The sequence below is a fragment of the Pristis pectinata genome, unplaced genomic scaffold, assembly GCF_009764475.1.
Source record: "Pristis pectinata isolate sPriPec2 unplaced genomic scaffold, sPriPec2.1.pri scaffold_93_arrow_ctg1, whole genome shotgun sequence".
Taxonomy (NCBI): Eukaryota; Metazoa; Chordata; class Chondrichthyes; order Rhinopristiformes; family Pristidae; genus Pristis; species Pristis pectinata.
This window is the reverse complement of record NW_026262577.1, coordinates 90,848-109,355: the sequence shown is the minus strand read 5'-3', so window position 1 is coordinate 109,355 and position 18,508 is coordinate 90,848. Positions and strand designations below refer to the sequence as shown.

Below are 18,508 nucleotides of genomic sequence, written 5' to 3'. Positions count from 1 at the left end.
CTCATCTTCAGTATATCGTCGGTCAGTCATTGTGTTCAATTGTGAGAACAGAAGTAGAAATAAAGGTCAGATACAACCACCTGAACAACAAAACGTGCACAGATGATGTATTTTCCCCATATATGTGGGACCGGCAAGGAACAACCAGGAACTGCATTGACGATGCTCGACCAGGAAGTTGGTGTTCATGGCGCCTTGTATGAGTAAATGAGTTTTATTTCAGCTTACATGTCATTCCCCTGTGTGCATTAACTTTTTTAGGTTTCAACCGCTTCGACAATTCAAGTTCCGGTCCCTCGTCTGAGATTTAAACTTCACAGAATGCCAAAGTAGCTTCAATAATCATGGACGTTAAAGAGAACAAATGTCAATTTTCACATTTCCAGACAGAAACACTATTTAAGCTTTGGGATTTTCCAGGCAAAATCACCAGTCACAACCTTCCGCCCCATTCAGCTGAGTGGAAATCAGTGGGATTGTATGTAGACGAACTCTGCGACGGACAATGAAGAATGGACTATATTTCTAAACCTGCAACAACGTTTACACATTTGAATAAAACCACCAATATCTGCACTTTTTGATTGAAGTACTGATGTGAAAATTCAAGGATCTGCATTCTGTTCCAAGACCGTGGAGGAAACAAGTATATTGTGTCTTTAGGGCTGAGGTATCATGTTTTTATTGACCATTAATGCGTATGCCAAAATTCCATGAAACATCCCACTTGCAAGGAAATCAATGAGCCATTAGTAGTTCTCTTCATATTACAACAGTGGCACACAACCTAGAAAATAGTTTCGATATTTTATTCAGCCTCGAGATATTTTCTGAACACAAATACCATGACAACTCATAGCATAAAACATTTGGCTGAGCTACTTCAACAACGTATCTACAAATTGTTGGTTTTGTGTGAAACCAGAACAAAAAAAAGTGTTGGTGAGAAAAAAATAACATCGGGCAAGTGCAAAGTGCTGGAAAAAGGTAAGATTAATGTGAGCCGATATACGATAAAGCAAATCAAGAGCGGAATCTCCCCGTTTAGGGTAAACTTCACATGTTGCGGATGCTCCATTTAATTATTGTAAAATTACATACACAGATTGCGTTAGTGCAGGATAAAAAAACATTTGTTCAGACGTGAATACAAAGGTAGGAAGCTAAGAAATGGGTGAGAGCAAACTGAGAAACAGGCTGTCATGTTGTCCCTTCACACGTACGTTGTTGCTTTGAAAAAGTCTTGCGATGGTCTCTTTCATCTGGGCTTTTATCTCAAAATTGCCCGCTACAGCCGGAATTACCTTGAAAATTGGACGCTCAGGCTCATTGAATATCATACATTTCAAAGCCAAATAGTCCTTCATTCTGTTATTAAATTTAAAATATCTGATGCATAGTTTGCCCTTGCAATTTCCTGTTTATTTCCATCATCTTGATTGCGAATCCATCTGAAAGATACGTACTCAAATTGTCATAAATATCTGATAGTCGCACTTCTTTACACAGGTATACTATTTGCCATCAAACGAATTTGTTCTCACGATTAAAATATATTAACCACCCACTCTAATTCAAGTAAATCTCGTCCGATGATTATTTTCTTCAAGGTAATTTTAATTAATAAACGTCGCCATGTGGAACGCACCTTATAAATCTTTGAAGAGCACCACTATGCACATAATACTTCAGTGTAGAGTCCCTGAACATGTTAGCCTGTTGCTCATCCTGGCTGTAATTGCTGAGGTTCAGCTCCGTCAGTGAACTATTTACCGTAAGGGCGGCGAACAGATTTTCCAAGCAATCATCTGTGAGACGGTTGGATTTCAACCTGTATACAACGTAGAATGGGATTGTGAAGCTCTCACACACGCATACACGCCCACAACCATGCATGCACACTCGCTCGCTCGCCTATTATATATACCAATTTTAAGTATTACCCGACGGAATTTGATCATGGGCAGATTTAATCCATACTAATGATGGGTCAACCCACACCAATTGCACACCAAGTAATTACTTCGTCCCATCTAAGTGCCGATAGATGAGCGATATTGCCTGATATTTGTGATAAGATTTAACAGGCTAGCGCAAGCATTGCTTTATATTTGCACAGGTCGACAGTTTTAAACATTACTCACTCTAACAGTTGTATTATACAGTCCTGTTTCTTCAGAAATTCAGAAAGACACTTTACTCCGGAATCTTGCAGGTCATTCCCATTGAGTCTAAATATAAATGAGCACAACCAATAATTAACTTGGACGAATGCAGAAAACACAGAAATTCGCCTAAAATCAGTTTAACTTTCACATTTTGAAAATGCAGAAACTTCAATTCAATAACAAGTATTTTGTATTATTGTCGTTTTGATCTGCTGCAGGGGACAATAAATAATCCTCTTGCAGCGGAAATACGTGTTGATATCTTGACTAAATTTCTGCAGTGAACAGAAAGACCTACTCAGCAGCTAAATATAACTCAGACGTTTAGATTAAATAAAACAATAATGGCATTAGCTCAACTTGCATTGTTAAATCAAGGTCAGCGACCGTTTTCAAGATAACGTCAATCCCTAGACAGTGACCAGGGAAACAAATCTGGTGGCAACGAGCTGCACCGAGTAAAGAGAAGCAACAGGAGCTCAGATATTCCGGAGTCGCTGCTCTAGTTTGTTCCTGAATCCGCTTTAGCAGAGCACAGACGGAGTTGAAGGAACGAACTGTCCCGAGCTCGGCAACAAACCTACAAAATTACAAGTCATCGGAAAATGTTCGCATTGCAATGAAGAGTGGTCCTGCACGATTAGAATCCATAGAGTCACGGAGTCATACAGCACTGAGGCAGGCCCTTCAGTTGCATGAACTCGACCATTAAGCACAATTTAAATGAGCCCTGCACTTATCCCATTTTATGCTCTCCAAATTCCCCTCAACTCCCCCCTGATTCTACCACTCACTAAATCACTGGGGGAAATTTACAGTGGCGAACCTGCCCACTTATCTAAATGACTTTTTGGGATATGTTAGGCAACCGGATAACTCGAGGGAAACCCACGCTGTCGCAGATAGAACTTGCAGACAGCACTGGAGGTTGGGAGTGGATCCTCTACTGACTGACTTGTGGCACCCTATTCACGTCATTCAAATGGTCAGTTCGACAATAGATGAAGATAAGAACCAACCCTTCCATTTACTACACTGAGAATCACAACAGCAACTTGTTTGTGGAAAATACATAAAACGATACCTTAATGGGGCAGCCTGTTGTTCGGTAATTGAGTGAGATCCCAAGAATATGCATTAGAACAACTGAAGGAAGACATTAAATTTTACTTGTCAGCTCGTCTCTGAATATGATGAGAGAACACATCTGATAAAAGAACCGGAAAACTCCTCGCGGTAGGAACCTAGTTCGTCCCCACTTTACAAAAAGTTCACGGCTCGGCTAATTCTTTGCTGTTTGTTCCAAAATACTCTGACTGGAAATGTTACTGTACGTGAAGAGGAAATGTTTGGAAGGATTTTGGTGAAACGCGGCTAAATGGGACGAGCTCAGGTAGGAAACTTAGTCAGAATGGACGAGTTGGGCCGAAGGGTTTGTTTTTGGCTACATAACTCCATGAATCTGTTTCGGACTCTTGTTGGTTCACTCAGCACCTGCTGCAGATCCAATCAAGCAGCAATGCCTTTCAGCATTCAGCCAGCTTGCCTTTCGTGGTGCCAGCTAACATCATTTGCTGACGGAAGTTGAAGTCCCCACACTTTGCCCTTTCTGCGCCTTTGTCTCCCTCAATGTTTCCGCCAACTGGCGTTCCTCCATATGGAGCGATATTGTTTCATCAGCGATGAGGGAGTGGGTGGGGTTGGAGGGGATTGGTGGTAAACAGCAGATGTTTCCCTCCCCAATTTTAAGCTGGTGAGGTGAGATTTCATGGGATCCGGTGACAACGTTGGCGATTCCCCGATAAGTTCCCTCTTGTCTGTAACCCACTAAGCAGCCTCCTCTTCTGGGTCTATCCTGCAGATGGAGAAGGGCATACTCAGGGATGGAGATGGTGCTGACTGGGTCGTTCACTCCAGGATTTGATTCCGTGAGTACGACAATATCAGGATGTTGCTTTACTAGTGTGTGAGGAAGCTCCCCCATGATTTGGCAAAAACCCCCGGATGTTGCTGAGGATCACTAAATTGCAACTAAATAACTTACATGGTCGATACAGAAGGAAGTTAATTGTCAACCACAATGTTGTGTTGCCGTACATCCAGGTAAGAATGACAGATTTCCTGCCCTACGGGATATTATTGAACCAGATGATACTTTCGATGGTCATTCTTAGATTAGTTAATTCGGAAATCGAATTCGAATTTTCCTGCCAGGGTCGGATTCGAACCAGATACCCAGTACTTGGTACTACATTATTAATCCAGTGAAATTATCACTTTTCCACCACCACCCTAACGGAAATTAAACATTAATTGCAAACACTGGGCTTCAGTTCTGTTACTGCAGGAAACAGCACGACGCTTTTCCTTTCATGAGGTTCCGAGTTTAGAAATTTACCTGAGTATTTTACATCTGTGCAGCACGGGTTCCAGTTGTTGAATTCCCTCCAGTTGTACACGGCATGAACTGAGATCCAGCTCTTCCATCAACTCAGAGTAGATTAATGTTCTCGATATAATCGCGCAGTCGGAAGTTTTAAGGTGGCATTGATTGAATTTTATTGTCCTTACTGGTTCCAATGTTTCCGTTGTTGTTTCTGTGTCTCCAAATTCAAATAAGCAGTGCAGTATGTCTAAAAACATGACTTGGTTAATCTCGCTGTTCAGGTTCGGCACTCGCCTTTTGACAAATTCTTTCAGCCACTCTGAGACACATGAAGTGGCATCCGAAGGAAATGAGCCCAATTCCCAATCGAGGCTATAAATTGACTTCCGTGAAGACAGACCGACAAGAAAACGTGAGAACGTACTGAATCTGCCATCTCTGGCAGTGAATGTTTCGTTTAACAATCCTTTCAGTCCATTTCCTGAGGTACTTAGGACTTTAATTAGTGCAGCAACAAAGTCTTGGAGACTGGAGTGCGTGAATTTGTAACAAACACTATACATATCGTTGGTTGGAACCGGAATCATACATGCAGAGGTAAAATTGGGAAGACGGACACTGAGATCACCAAGTGCGTCGATTTCAAACAAATATTTTTTACAAGCAATTCCGTTGAGGGACAAATTGCCCAATTGAAGCAAACTATCTCGAGAGGTTATCTCGTTATATCCGCATCTGCGGAAAAGGTTTGTGGCGTAGGCACAGAATAGCTGAGTGTGGTTTACAACGAAAGCTGGACTCTGTCCCTCGGTTGATGCTTGCTCTGATTCCAGTGAAGAGGCGAGGACTGAGCAGAATAAAGGATTACAACACATACTGCTCAATATGTCAGTCTGCCCAATGAGTTGGATTGTATTTGCGGCAAATTGTTCATCTCGGAAATAGCGGCGAAAATATTCTTTTACTTTCTGGGAAGTGAATCCCATGATTTGAAATGTCAAATCTGCTGTTATCTGATGTAGAGTCTCCAGTTTCCACGGCCGGGCTGTGACCAGCACTGAGCACCCTTTCAGCAGGTCTCCCTGTATGAGGCAGCGGATGATGTCGGGCATAAAGCAATTAAAACGGGGATCGAAACATTGGTGAGATTGCTTGCTGTTTCTCTGATCGTCACTAAAATTAATGGATTGATCAAACTGGTCGAAATCATCAAATATAAACAAAATCTTTTCGGGTTCTTTCCACAGATCTTCCAGAACATTTATGAAGTAAGGATAGGCGTCAAGGATTAGGGTATTTAAATTCGTTCTACCTTTTATTCCATTCAAGTTCTGGAAGTTGAAATGAAAGAGAAATGTAAACTGTTTATATTTATTCCTCGTGGCCCAGTCATGGATTATTTTCTGTATCATGGTGTTTTTCCCAGTCCCTGCAGCCCCACAGACCACGGTGGTGGTGGTCCTGCCTGTGTCAGTGTCGCTGCTCCTGAACAATTCGTCGAACTCAACTTGAAGATTTTGCGTGGTATTTTCCTCCTGTCCCTCAACATGTTCAATGAATGGCCGCTCAGGGGACGTCTTGATAATCGTCAGGTCAGTGTACAACTCATCAAGTAGATGTGTGTCAGCCACCTCGGTTACTCCGTTCAGTTTCATAGTCCGATTTCGGAGAACGTATCTGTGCAAATATTCCATTTCTTGAAGTTGGACCAGAGACAAAAGAACAATTTTAATGGTCTTCCATTTCATTCCAGCGGATGTAGAACAAAATATTACACAATACTAAACGACTGATCCGCATGAAACGAAATAAAATTAATTAATCATTCTGAATGAACAAAAAACAGCAGAAGGACTTCAGCAGGTGAGGCAGCATCAGTGGTGAAAAGCGCAAGGTCAACCTTCCGGGTCAGAACCAGGACAACAAGTTGGATGATTGGTTCGTTAAAAGAAGGAATTTTCTCATTATTATTCCCATGGAAAACCACAAATGTGTGAACATCGAAAAATAAAATTAACTAAAAGCAAATAGATCACGTTAATGTGGCTTGAAAACACACCGCGAAGATATGATTTGTACTGCGACTCAAAAGGGAATGTTCTGCTCATGCTCGACATGCTAGAATATGCAGATTATGATTGGGGCAACATAACAGGAAGATGAACTAGTTGTTGGTTCCTCGATGGTGGCAGTTTTCACACCTTCAAGGAGCCGATCATGAAGTAGTCACATAAATATTTTACGAGGCGTGCCGAAGGGTTAAAACAGTAGATTGAAAGGGAAATTGAGTTTAATTGATTCTCCGGCCGGCAAGTTTCTTGCAGGGTGTTTAGATGATTGCATAATTTTAGCACTTTATACAACGAGCAGCTAAATTACGACAAATATACTTGAGGGATACTGTCTCGAAATATTGATGGGGTAATTAGATTATTTAGTGGAACAAAACCGTGAAATTAAATGATTTAAACAACAATTCATCTGTGAATTTTCCATTAATCGTTGACAATCTGAGCAGAATATATCCTGAGAGAATGCCCTGTCAATATTTTGACGTAACCGCGATTCTAAAACTGATATCCACTCTGTTTCTGCATTAAATTAAAGCATGCATAAATCTTCCTCAGGAAGTTATTCTCAGATTTTTCTGAGCTTTTTGTTTCTAAAGCCGAATAATTATCTATTTCTCGCCTTTCTTTCATCTTTGGGTCTATCAGTTTAAGCATACAGACATTGAATGTTGCTGCATATACTCTCCCGCAGGCACGTAAGCCGACTGCGGAGACGATGATTGGACCGTCATATCTGGGCACATACCATTTAACAGATTGACTCCTACTAAATTCAGACCTTTCAACGTTGATTCTGCCAGTGCATTGGAACCTGTTAGAGATAAGCTTGCACAGTTATCAATTTATCACCTTAATTTTCGTTAACTCCATAAAGTGACGTTTAGTTCACATGATTTTTCGCAACCTCACCTCGTCCGACTACGTGTGTAAACAATGTCACCAGATTTTCATTCATGGTTCCCAGATTAAGAAATGTGTTCCACATTATTCTGCACCCCCAAGGTGCAGTCTCAAACATAGATTCAATGCACTTAGAAACTTCTTTGTCAAAGGTGTTCCTGTCCAAGGCATTCATGGAGTTGTACAGCAAGGAAATTGCCCATCGTCCCATACTTGCCCATGCCGACCAAGATGTTTATTTAAGCTGATCCCATTTCCCAGCACTTGACCCATATCCCTCTAAGCTTTTGTCATGCATGTGCCTGTCCACCAGGGTAGGGGAGTTCAAACCGAGGGTGCACAGGTTCAGGACAGGACAGGATGCCTTGGATAAGATCATGCCCTGGACAGGAATATCAGTGTTTTCTGGGTGGAGCGGGGTGTATTTATTCATTGTTTGGAATCGAGTATCTTTGCCAGAGAAATTTCTAAATGCATTAATCTTTTAAAAGGAAATCATGGGTCTAGTTGAACGCAACGGAAGACATGATGCTTCACAACTGCTTCTTGAATCTATTTTTGAGACTGCACGTTGAGGGTGCAGAATAATGTGGAAGACACTTGTAAATCTGTGAACTATGAATAAAAATCTGGTGACATTGTTTACACACGTAGTCGGACGAGGTGAGGTTGCGAAAAAACATGCGAACTAAATGTCACTTCATGAAATTAACGAAAATTAATGTGATAACTTAATAACTGTGCAAGATTATCGCTAACAGGTTCCAATGTACAGACAGCATCAACATTGAAAGATCGGAATTCAGCAGGAGCCAATCTGTTAAATGGTATGTGCCCAGATACGTCGGTCCAATCTCTGTCTCCGCTGTCGGCTTACGTGCCTGCGGGAGAGTACATGCAACAATATTCAATGTCTGTATAGTTAAACTGATAGCTCACAAAGATGGAACAAAGTGAAAAATGGATAATTATTCGGTTTTAGAAAAAAAATCTCAGAAAAGGCTGAGAATAACTTTCTGAAGATTATTTAAACAAGCTTTACTTTAATGCAGACACAGAGTGGATATCGGTTTTAGAATCGCGGTTATGTCAATACTTTATTTGCAGGGCCTTCTCGCACGATACATTCTGCTCAAATTGCCAACGATTAATGACAAATTGACTGATGAATTGTTGTTTAAATAATTTCATTTCACAGTTTTGTTCTGGGATCGGTTCTGGGACCTTTCCTTTTTGTGATATTTATTAATGACTTAGATGAGGGGGTGGAAGGCTGGGTTAGCAAGTTTACAGATGCCACAAAGATAGGCGATGTTGTGGATAGTGTGGAGGGCTGCCGAAGCTTACAGAGGGACATTTATAGGATGCAGAGCTGGGCTGAGAATTGGCAGATGGAGTTCCATCAGGAGAACTGTGAGGTGGTACACTTTGGAAGGACAAACTACAAGGCGGAGTCCAAGGTAATTGGCAGGATTCTGGGCAGTGTGGAGGAGCAGAGAGATCTGTGGATTCATATCCACAGATCACTGAGAGTTGCCTCACAGGTGTATAGGGTAGTTAAGAAAGCTTATGGGATGTTAGCTTTCATAAATCGTGCGATCGAGTTTAAGAACCGCGAAGTAATGATGTAGCTTTACAAAACTCTGGTTAGAAAACAATTAGAGTACTGTGTCCGTTCTGGTCGCCTCATGATAGGAAGGATGTGGAGGCGTTGGAGAGGGTGCAGAGGGGATTTTCCAGGATGCTGCCTGGATTAGAGAGTATGGATTATGAGGAGAGACTAAAGGAGCTAGGGTTTTACTCATTGGAGAGAAGGCGGATGAAAGGAGATATAATAGAGGTATACAAAATATTAAGAGGAATAGATAGAGTGGACAGCCAGCGTCTCTTTTCCAGGGCACCAATTCTCAATACAAGAGGACAAGGCTTTAAGGTAATGGGTGGGACGTCCAGGGAGATCTTAGTGTTTGGTGCATGGAATGTGCTGTCTGGTGTGGTGGTGGAGGCTGATAGTTGGTGGAGGTCAAGTTCGAGAGATTGTTAAATAAGCATATGGAGGAAATTAAAATAGAGGGATATGTGTGAGGAAGCGGTTCGATAGTCTTAGCTGTGGTTTGAAGGTCGGCACAGCATGGTGAGCTGAAGGGGCTGTATCGTGCTGTATTGTTCTATGGTTCTATGGTTCTAAAATATAGACCTTGGCTCTGGCCAAACGCTGGAGATTGTTACGTTACTGTTACAAATTTACTACATCCTATGAAACCCTCTCCACACACAGTTATTATCAGACTCCACTAGTTACTAACAGGTGCACTAATTGCATTAAACCACTGTTTTTCACATCTTTTGGATGTGCGAGGTCAGCGAGAGTTCAATTGCCCTTGATCATTATGTCTGCAGGAAGTCGATCAAGCTGCAGCTCCTCTCAGACCTCATGAATAGATTGGAGCGGTACAGACTCAATCACTGCCATACAGGAAGCAAAGAGATGCAGCCAGATAGATGGGTGACCCCCAGGGCTGCAATATGTGACTCTCTGTCCTGTATCTAACCTGTGGCTGGTATCCTTTCGATAAAGGATCCTGTTTCGGATAGTGTTGTGGGGAATAGCATCTCCGTAGAAAACGACAGCAGCATCCAGGACTGGTTCTGATCTGCAGCTTAAAAGTCAAGACGAGCGGAAATGATTCTCATTCTCTAGTCAGGTGCACATTCAGACATTTCTGTGGCAGCGGGAAATATGCCAGGATGGTATTTTGCCGCCATGGTGCCAGGCTGAAGGATGTCTCTGAGAGGTCACAGTTAAGATGAAGGTAAAAAGTTAAAAAGACAATAACACCTCCATAGATATGATCTCAAGGTTACTCCCTGTGCCACACGCTTGCGCGGCTGAATTGGGATGACACTACAGTTGATGGCGTGGCTGAGGAACTGGAGGGAACATCAGGTACATTAATCATTGGGCATCTACTCCAGGGTAAGTAGGACATGTAAAAGAATGAACGAGTTGCACCTAAACTGGAGGGGCATCACTATCCTCATATTGAGGTTTGCTGCTGCTACACGTGAGAGTTTAACACAGAATGGCAGTCGGTGGGAACCATACCAGCAGATCAATAATGGCAGTGGTGAGTTAATAAGTTTGAAACTAAGAAAATGCAACAGCAGGTGAATGAACAGGATGGACTGGCTGATGGATTGAAGTGTCTTTATTTCAATGGAAGGTGCTACCTGCTGAGGCAGATGAACTTTAAGCCTGGAATAGAGCATGGAGGTGCGACTATGCAGCCGTCACAGAGACTTGAATGAGGGAAAGGCAGGGCAGGTAGTTCGGCGATCCTCTGTCTGCGTGTTCCAGACGGAATGGAGAAGGATGGTAAAATGGTGGGGAAGTTAAGCAATTGAACAGGGAAAATTACACGGCTGCATTTAGCGAGAACATCCTGAGTGGCTCCTCTATGAATCAATATAAATAGAGATTAGTCATTAGAAATGTGTAATCACTATGTCTGTTTATTAGATCTGGAATTATACGAGGTTTAAAGTGAGAGTAAAAGACATAAAGGTTACCTGAAGGGTACTTTTCCTCACAGACGGTGGAGGGTTATGCAAGGAACTGCCAGGGAATGTGCTGAAGATGGGAACTGTGATAACGTATGAAAGATATTTGGACAGGAAAATGGATCCGTCTGGTTTCGAGGGACATTGGCCAACATCGGTAAATGTACCTAACTTATATAGCATATTTGGACAGCATGGACAGTTTGGGCGGAAGGGTGTGTTTCAGTGCTGCATTACTCCGTGACGCCATCTGTGACTGTTTTGTCTGTTTCCTCACCACCTGCCGCAGACCCAGAGCCATGGCGTCATACAGCACGGAAATAGCCCTTCTACCCAACTGATCTATGCTAACAAATATTACCATCTAATATTGCCCCATTTTCCTGGGTTTGGCCCAAATTTTCCTCAAACTGTACAAGCCATGAACTTGCCCAAGTACCTTTAAAACTTTGTTACTAATTAAACCAAGAGTGTTGTGTGCAGTCCTGATCGTTGCAGTGTAGGGACAATGTGAGCCTTTGGATGGGGTTGCAGAAGACAGTGACCATCACGTTGACTGAATTGGAATATATTAAATATAATAAAACGTGAGTCCTCGGATTGTTTTCTCTGGAGCATCGAAGCCTGAGGGGCGATCAATTATGTGAGATATTGATGGGGTAGTTGCAGCAGATTTTTTTTAACCAGGGTAGAAGTGTCAAATACCAAAGAGCATAGCATTGAGGTGAGAGCAGGACATTTAAAGGAGATTTAAGAGAAAACCTATTACACAGAGAGCATTATCTGCGTGGAACGCGAAGTCAGTGGCAGTAGAGGAAACCGATATGCTGGACACGTTTCAGAGGCATTTGGACAGATGCCTATACAGGCAGGGCACAGAGATATATCGATCATGTGCCGCCAGGTGGGAATAACTTGATTAGAGATCATGGTTGGCACAGACATCCCGGGGCGATGAGCCTATATTGTCCTGTTCTATATTCTATATGGCTGCCCAATTTACCAGCAGAAGAATGACGAATTCGGGTAATTCTACCTCAGTGAGATATAAGTATTCTTCAGTAGCATTTCGCATATTCCAGAATTGAAAGCAACGGATGAAATAACCGGGTTCATAGGATGATAATTAATCACGTCATAAATGTCAATAGATCAGAATTAAACAAAGAACTCACCGGTGATCCTTTCGAAAGAGTCTGTCTGTTCTCCTATGGACGTCAACGGTCGATTTCCATCATCTATATTTACAATCACATCGGAAGTTTCGACCCGAGACTGTTGTCCAATATCTGAATCAGGTTCTATTTGAAATAAAAGTCAAACGAACGAGTGAGAATAATTCCGACGAGAATACCTCTGGATTGGCGAGAAGGTTCTGCCTATATGGACCATCTAGAAGGAACGTGGCATAAATTCCGACCCTTCCCTCATCATTTAGTAAACGGTTGCACAATTTTCTCCTGCATATCCTGTTCCTCGACTAAATTACTGGCAAGTAAAACGGAAGGAAAGTTTTGAACGTAACTGCAGACTATTTAAGGCATATATGCAATGCAGATTGACAGAACAAGCCTTTCCACAAGAGACAGCACATTGTTGAAGCTATAATCCTGACGTGATCTCAAACTGGATTCCAGAAATTCAGGGCATTTACAAACTTGCCATTGAATTATTCGTCTGTCTGTTTTCCTCTGTGCACCGACTACTTCGACAAGAGCCACATAGTTTCCGATTACATATGGTTACTCATATGAGGATGTTCCTGAGATTTGGAAACCATAGTTATAAATGCAGAAACGGAGCATACCCATATCATCCACAGAGAATCTCACCGTATTACCGGAAAACATTTTATTTTCAGAGCGGATGTTGATTAAGATCAAGTAGATTTTGTGTCGAATACTGGATAAAAGACGAGTACCAAATGTGACAGCGGCATCGAAATTATAGCGGATTCTGATCGACCCGCCAAATCACACGAACAGATGCATGAATTCTAAGAGAACCTAAGTAACGCCAGTAAGTTATGTGTCAGTTATGCTATGTTGAAAGCTGAGACAGATTAATCAGCATCCTATGAAAATAAAATTGTGTAACCCTTCACCGTTCAACCATAATTCAAACCAGGGGACACAGTGATATTGAGACAGATCTTGTATTTAAGATGTCTGTTGGTGAATATCCTGAAAAATATCTCCATTCTACACTAGTATACACTGAAACTCAAACGATATCTGAAATTATTTCTCCAGCAATTCCTCCAAGAATGTAAGGACTTTACATTAATCCCCCGAGAGTCTGGTGATTTATCATTTACTTCATAAATTGTGAGATTAGAAGTCCATTGTTCGCCATGCAGTTGATATGTTGCATATCTCAGAACACGAGATGTTGTTCGTAAATCTTCCAATCATCTTCGGTTAACTCTTTACCTTTATTCAGTAATAGTTCAAAGAAGGAGGGCAACGGTGATATTCGACTAGTAGTTATTTTTATGTTATTCGGAATAAAGTGTATTTGACAGAAATAGTTAAATTTATTTCTGTAAGGCGGAAAGGCATAGAGGGATTTCACTTTAGGATTGTACAACAGAAAAACAAAATCGTCGCACAATGTTACTGCTGACATATTTTATCATTTTCGCTAATCCCACTTTTCCACTTTGAGAAAGTATAAATCTATGCATTCGCCGTTCACGCAGCTGATTATTGCTTTCTGAACGTAACGATTGTACTTGACTCCATAACCTTCCCTGGCAGCTCCTTCTGTATACCAACCACTATCCATGTGGACAAAAGCTTGCACTTCGTCTCCTTAAGAACTTATTTACATATTCTTAGATCTGTACCTTTTTGTTTATTGATACACATGCAAATATTTTGTCTATCGTGCCCGTCTATGCCTCTCATAATCTTATCTACTTCTTTCAGGTACATACTTGTTAATAATGCAGAGCAAAACATTTAGAACAAAATTGTATCGATGCCCGAAACCACACTTGTTCCGCAGAAACTAAAAATCGGTGTACCTGGACTGTTCCTGTTCCATTCTCTATTTGTGAGTTCCTCACGATTATGTTCCACAATGTTGTCTGTGGTGGTGTCAGAGCCGGATGCAACGTTTTCGTAACCTCTGCGAAAACACCTCCGGATTATCCATGTGAGTAGCCCACAATGTCCAGCAAACAGTCCCAAAGAGAATACAAACCCGACGGCAATGAAATCCCGGCGCCACTGTCCCATTGTTGCGATATCTGTGAATAGTACAAAATTCAAAACAGAAATAACATCTTAAATGTTAGACTTAAGTCTCATAACGTGCAACAATACGATACCGTATCTTCCTAGATGAGAAATGTGTCGATTCTGACATCTCCGGTACTCATTTGTAACTGCTGTGATCATTGGAAATTCGCCTGACATGTTGCAAACAAATGGTTACTGGAGGATTTATACGCTTTGTTTCTTCAGTGCCCTGAGCAACTGATCACAGCACACAAAGGAAGCACTCGATTTTACGTGCTTTCGGATCGGTTATGTTCATTTGGTCTCGTAATATAGAATTTCTACCACTGAAATTTGAATTCCGTGGATTGTCCCATGTTTCAGCGCGTCGTCAAATGATCTTGGCGATAGCTGCTCTCTTCCTCTGTTGAAGGATGTTGATTTATGCCAGAAGGTCTATTTTCACGATTTACTTTCCTAGAGAAGTCGAGCAAGCTCTCAGAAAATACATAAATCTGGCCCGGGAACATGCAGTTCTTATAAAAATGCATTCCTGTTAATTCTCAACACACTCCCACTCTGACCTCGCTGTCTTTGTGTCCCACGTTCTTGCAACGAGACCAAATGACTCAGTGAATAATTTATGACAGTGATCGTTTCAGCCCTTAGGACTCAACATGTAATCCAACAAGTTCAGGAAGTTAGACTTTCCAGTTTGTCTCAGTCTGGCAATTTTTGGTGAAGAAATCTTATCCAACTTTAGCTTTTTAGATACTACATTATCTTCTGTGTATTTCAATCTGTTTTTGTTTTGCTGTATTTATCTCGTTTCAATGCATTTATGTGTTCATTCATGTCTTTGTCCGACCGTTAATTGGTATGCGAAATGTTCAGGTCGGGATACTCTAAGTCTTTATATTATAAATATTTTGCTCTAGTTTTTTTCTTGAGCCTTAACCACACCTAACTTTGTTGTTAGTTTGATCATTTTCAGTTCACCTGTTAACTTAAAATTTAGTTCAAGTACTATCAGGTGGGGCTTACTCTTACGATGACAATTTCGCAATTGATACCACTCGAAATAATTGAACATGGTACAGAACAGGAACAGGCCTTTCGGCCCACGACCACGATTCCAAACTCAACTAATCCCAGCAGCCTATAAATGATCCACATCCCTCCATTCCCTGCCTGTCTATCTGCCTGACCAAATGCCTTTTAAATGTCAACATCGTATGTGCTTCCAATAGCCCCACCCGGCAGCGTCCCCTCCAATATCTGACTGACTTTTCCGCCCATGGATTGAGTCTCTGACTGTCTACCTTGTTCATGCCTTTCATCATTTTATAAACTTCTATGAGGTCACCCCTCGCTTCTCCGAGCTACCGTTTCCCACCACCTTCCCTCCCCTGAGCATTAACTATCCTTCAGTCTTCCGGAAACTCTGGCGAATGGGGACAGAAGGGTATCAGCCAAGGACCCAAATATTTCCTCCCTTATTTCCTTTATCATTCTAGGATATTTCCTGGATTATATTCCATGTCCGGCTAATACTGACAAATACCCATCATGATTTTATCCTCACGTGGTCGAACCGGCACCAACTTTCAACAATTTTTGGACTTGAATGCCAGGAAACTCTTGTTTCTCAGTCACCCCTGGGGATTTAGCATTCATTGTGTTTTGCTCTATGCAATTCTATGTACCATTACTCTGCACATCTTGTTCTGAATCACATACAGTCCTTTTGTGATAAAATCGTTCCAGCAAGTTTGTTCAATGCAGAATAATTCATTGCGTGCACGGTAAAAGAATAGTTAATTTTAAAAAAGATACGTGTTGTTTCATGGAGTGACCTTACTTGCATATTATTTACTGGAAACTGTTTGTGATCAGATACCGAAGGACAAAGGTCGCTGCGAGTCTATTGCGATCAAACAATACAACGATGCTCTCCACACTTTTCTGGAGAAAGCAGTTAAATGTGAGGACTATTATTTAATTCTGAAGTCTGGCTGCTTCTTTTCTTATTTTCTAATACAGCACAATTACATTCCTATCAGGTTCGGCATCGCGCCTTTTAGAAAAGCAGTCTTGAACCTTTTCTCTCAATTGGAGAATTTACTTTACAGGGCTGTTTTCCAACATTACAACGAATACAGTGTTCTTGGAACACTCCCTAGTTAATGTTTAATAGCGAAATAAGATTGCATACGTGTCAGCAATGTTCTGAACCTTGAGTCTAAAGCTCCTGTTTGACTTTCTGGTGGGGGGTGGATTATGTTAATCTTGTTAGTTAATCGTAGGTCAACTTCCCAGACTTTAGCCCATGGCATTTTAGATCCTTGGTTTTCGAAGTGCCATACGGGGAACATTTATGCGGGGATGTTAGGATTTCTGCCTGCACCGACCTTCCGTGGTTTGAGTTCTAAACTTCCACCGCTTGAGGGACAAGAGTTCAACTCCCCTTTCTATTTCTATTGTCAATTGAAGTAAATCTATTCCCCCAGCTATCGAAATCTCTGCGTTTGTTCACCCTCTGAACTCCTGCCACATACATGATCACGTCAATTCAATCTCAACTGATTCATTTATGCCGAAGAAAACAGCCCAGACCTGCCAATCGCTCTGCATAATTAGCGTCTGAGATTCAGATCTATACAGCACAGCAGGGGCCATTCCGGCCCAGCACGACCATGCCGACTCTTTTGCTTATCCACATTAATCCGTTCTGCTCACATCAGGACCGTATCTGTCTATGCCTTGTCAATTTCAGTGTCTGTCTAAATGCTTCTTAGACATAGTAATTGCATCTGATTCCACCATGTCCTGCGGCAGCGCGTTCCTGTCATCAACTGCTCTCTGTGTAACAGAGAAACTATCCTTAGATTCATTATACATTTTCTTCATCTCACCTTTAACAAATAAGCTTTTGTTTTTCTAACTTGTGGGGAAACAATTGTTTACCCTCTGCCCTGGTTCTTCACTTCATAATCTTCTATGGGGTCTCCCGCAGCCTCGTCTGCTTCAGCGAAAACAAGACCAGCTCATCACTGAAGCCCTCCGGTGGAAGCAACATCGAGGTCACACGCAACTGCACTCACGAGGGCAGTTGTCCACCCAGATAACGCCAGAGTAAATATAATCGTCAGCCAGCATCCCTGTAGAATTGCACACAATATTCCAGCTGTAATCCTGAGAAAGGCTTACACAAATCTATCATGAACTTCCTGCTATTTGCTCCACTCCTTAGCCAATGCAAACACTTATACCGTTCGCTTCCTTACCTACATTACACACTTGTTCTGCAACATTAAGCCTTCTGTAGGTGTGCACACGAACACACTTCTATCCAACTACACTTCTGGCTATCGTGCTATATATCAATTATTCCGCCACTCTATTTGTTCACAGCTAATACATAATGTCAACGCCTTCAGGTCGTATACTATTTGACAATCTATGTCCGCCTGATCTGATCATTACCCTGGATGTAACTTTGTACCTTGGCACAAATAACAGGTTTTTTTTGCTTTTATTGCGGTATTTGCGTAACCACAAGTCATATTTGGTGCAGGTGGAGCAACGTCTCTGATCTGATCCCTGCTGAACACAGCAGCGATGAAACCTCCATTTAGGGTACTTTTTCATGGCGGCATCATTAGTGATACTTTATTCGTATCATCATATTTTCCCTTGAAACTCTGTGATTTTTACATTATAGATTCATCTGCCAGTTATCACATGACCCCGAGGAACCTATAGTATTGGATCGGAGGCACAAGAGGTTCTGCAGAAGCTGCATTCTGGAGAAACACGCAGGAAATGCCAGAGGAACTCAGCAGGTCAGGCATCATCTATTGAGGGAAGTAAACAGTCAACGTTACAGGTTGAGACCCTTCATCAGGACTGGAAAGGACGAGAGCAGAAGCCAAAATAAGAAGCTCGGAGGAGTTAGAAACATAGATAACCTACATCACAATTCAGGCCTTCGGCCCACAAAGCTGTGCCGAACATGTGCCTACCTTAGAAATTACTCTGCTTCCCCATATTTTTCTCAGCTCCATGTACCTATCCAAAAGTCTCTAAAAAGACCCTATCGTATCCGCCTCCACCACCGTTGCCGGCAGCCCATTCCACGCACTCACCACTCTGAGTAATGAAAACTTACCACTGACATCTCCTCTGTACCTACTC

At 41.8% G+C, this 18,508-nt stretch overlaps 1 protein-coding gene across 1 annotated transcript; it reads right to left on the bottom strand.

Moving 5' to 3' along the window:
- Positions 1-954: 954 nt before the first annotated feature.
- Positions 955-17,614, bottom strand: LOC127567284 (NACHT, LRR and PYD domains-containing protein 1 homolog). Its single transcript, XM_052009968.1, has 8 exons — positions 17,599-17,614; positions 17,227-17,472; positions 14,116-14,340; positions 12,263-12,388; positions 4,567-6,250; positions 2,145-2,231; positions 1,649-1,831; positions 955-1,451 (listed from the first exon to the last, which is right to left on the bottom strand). Exons 3-8 carry the CDS (start codon positions 14,327-14,329, stop codon positions 1,364-1,366), a joined length of 2,382 nt encoding a protein of 793 aa, XP_051865928.1. The 5' UTR covers positions 14,330-14,340; positions 17,227-17,472; positions 17,599-17,614; the 3' UTR covers positions 955-1,363.
- Positions 17,615-18,508: the final 894 nt, after the last annotated feature.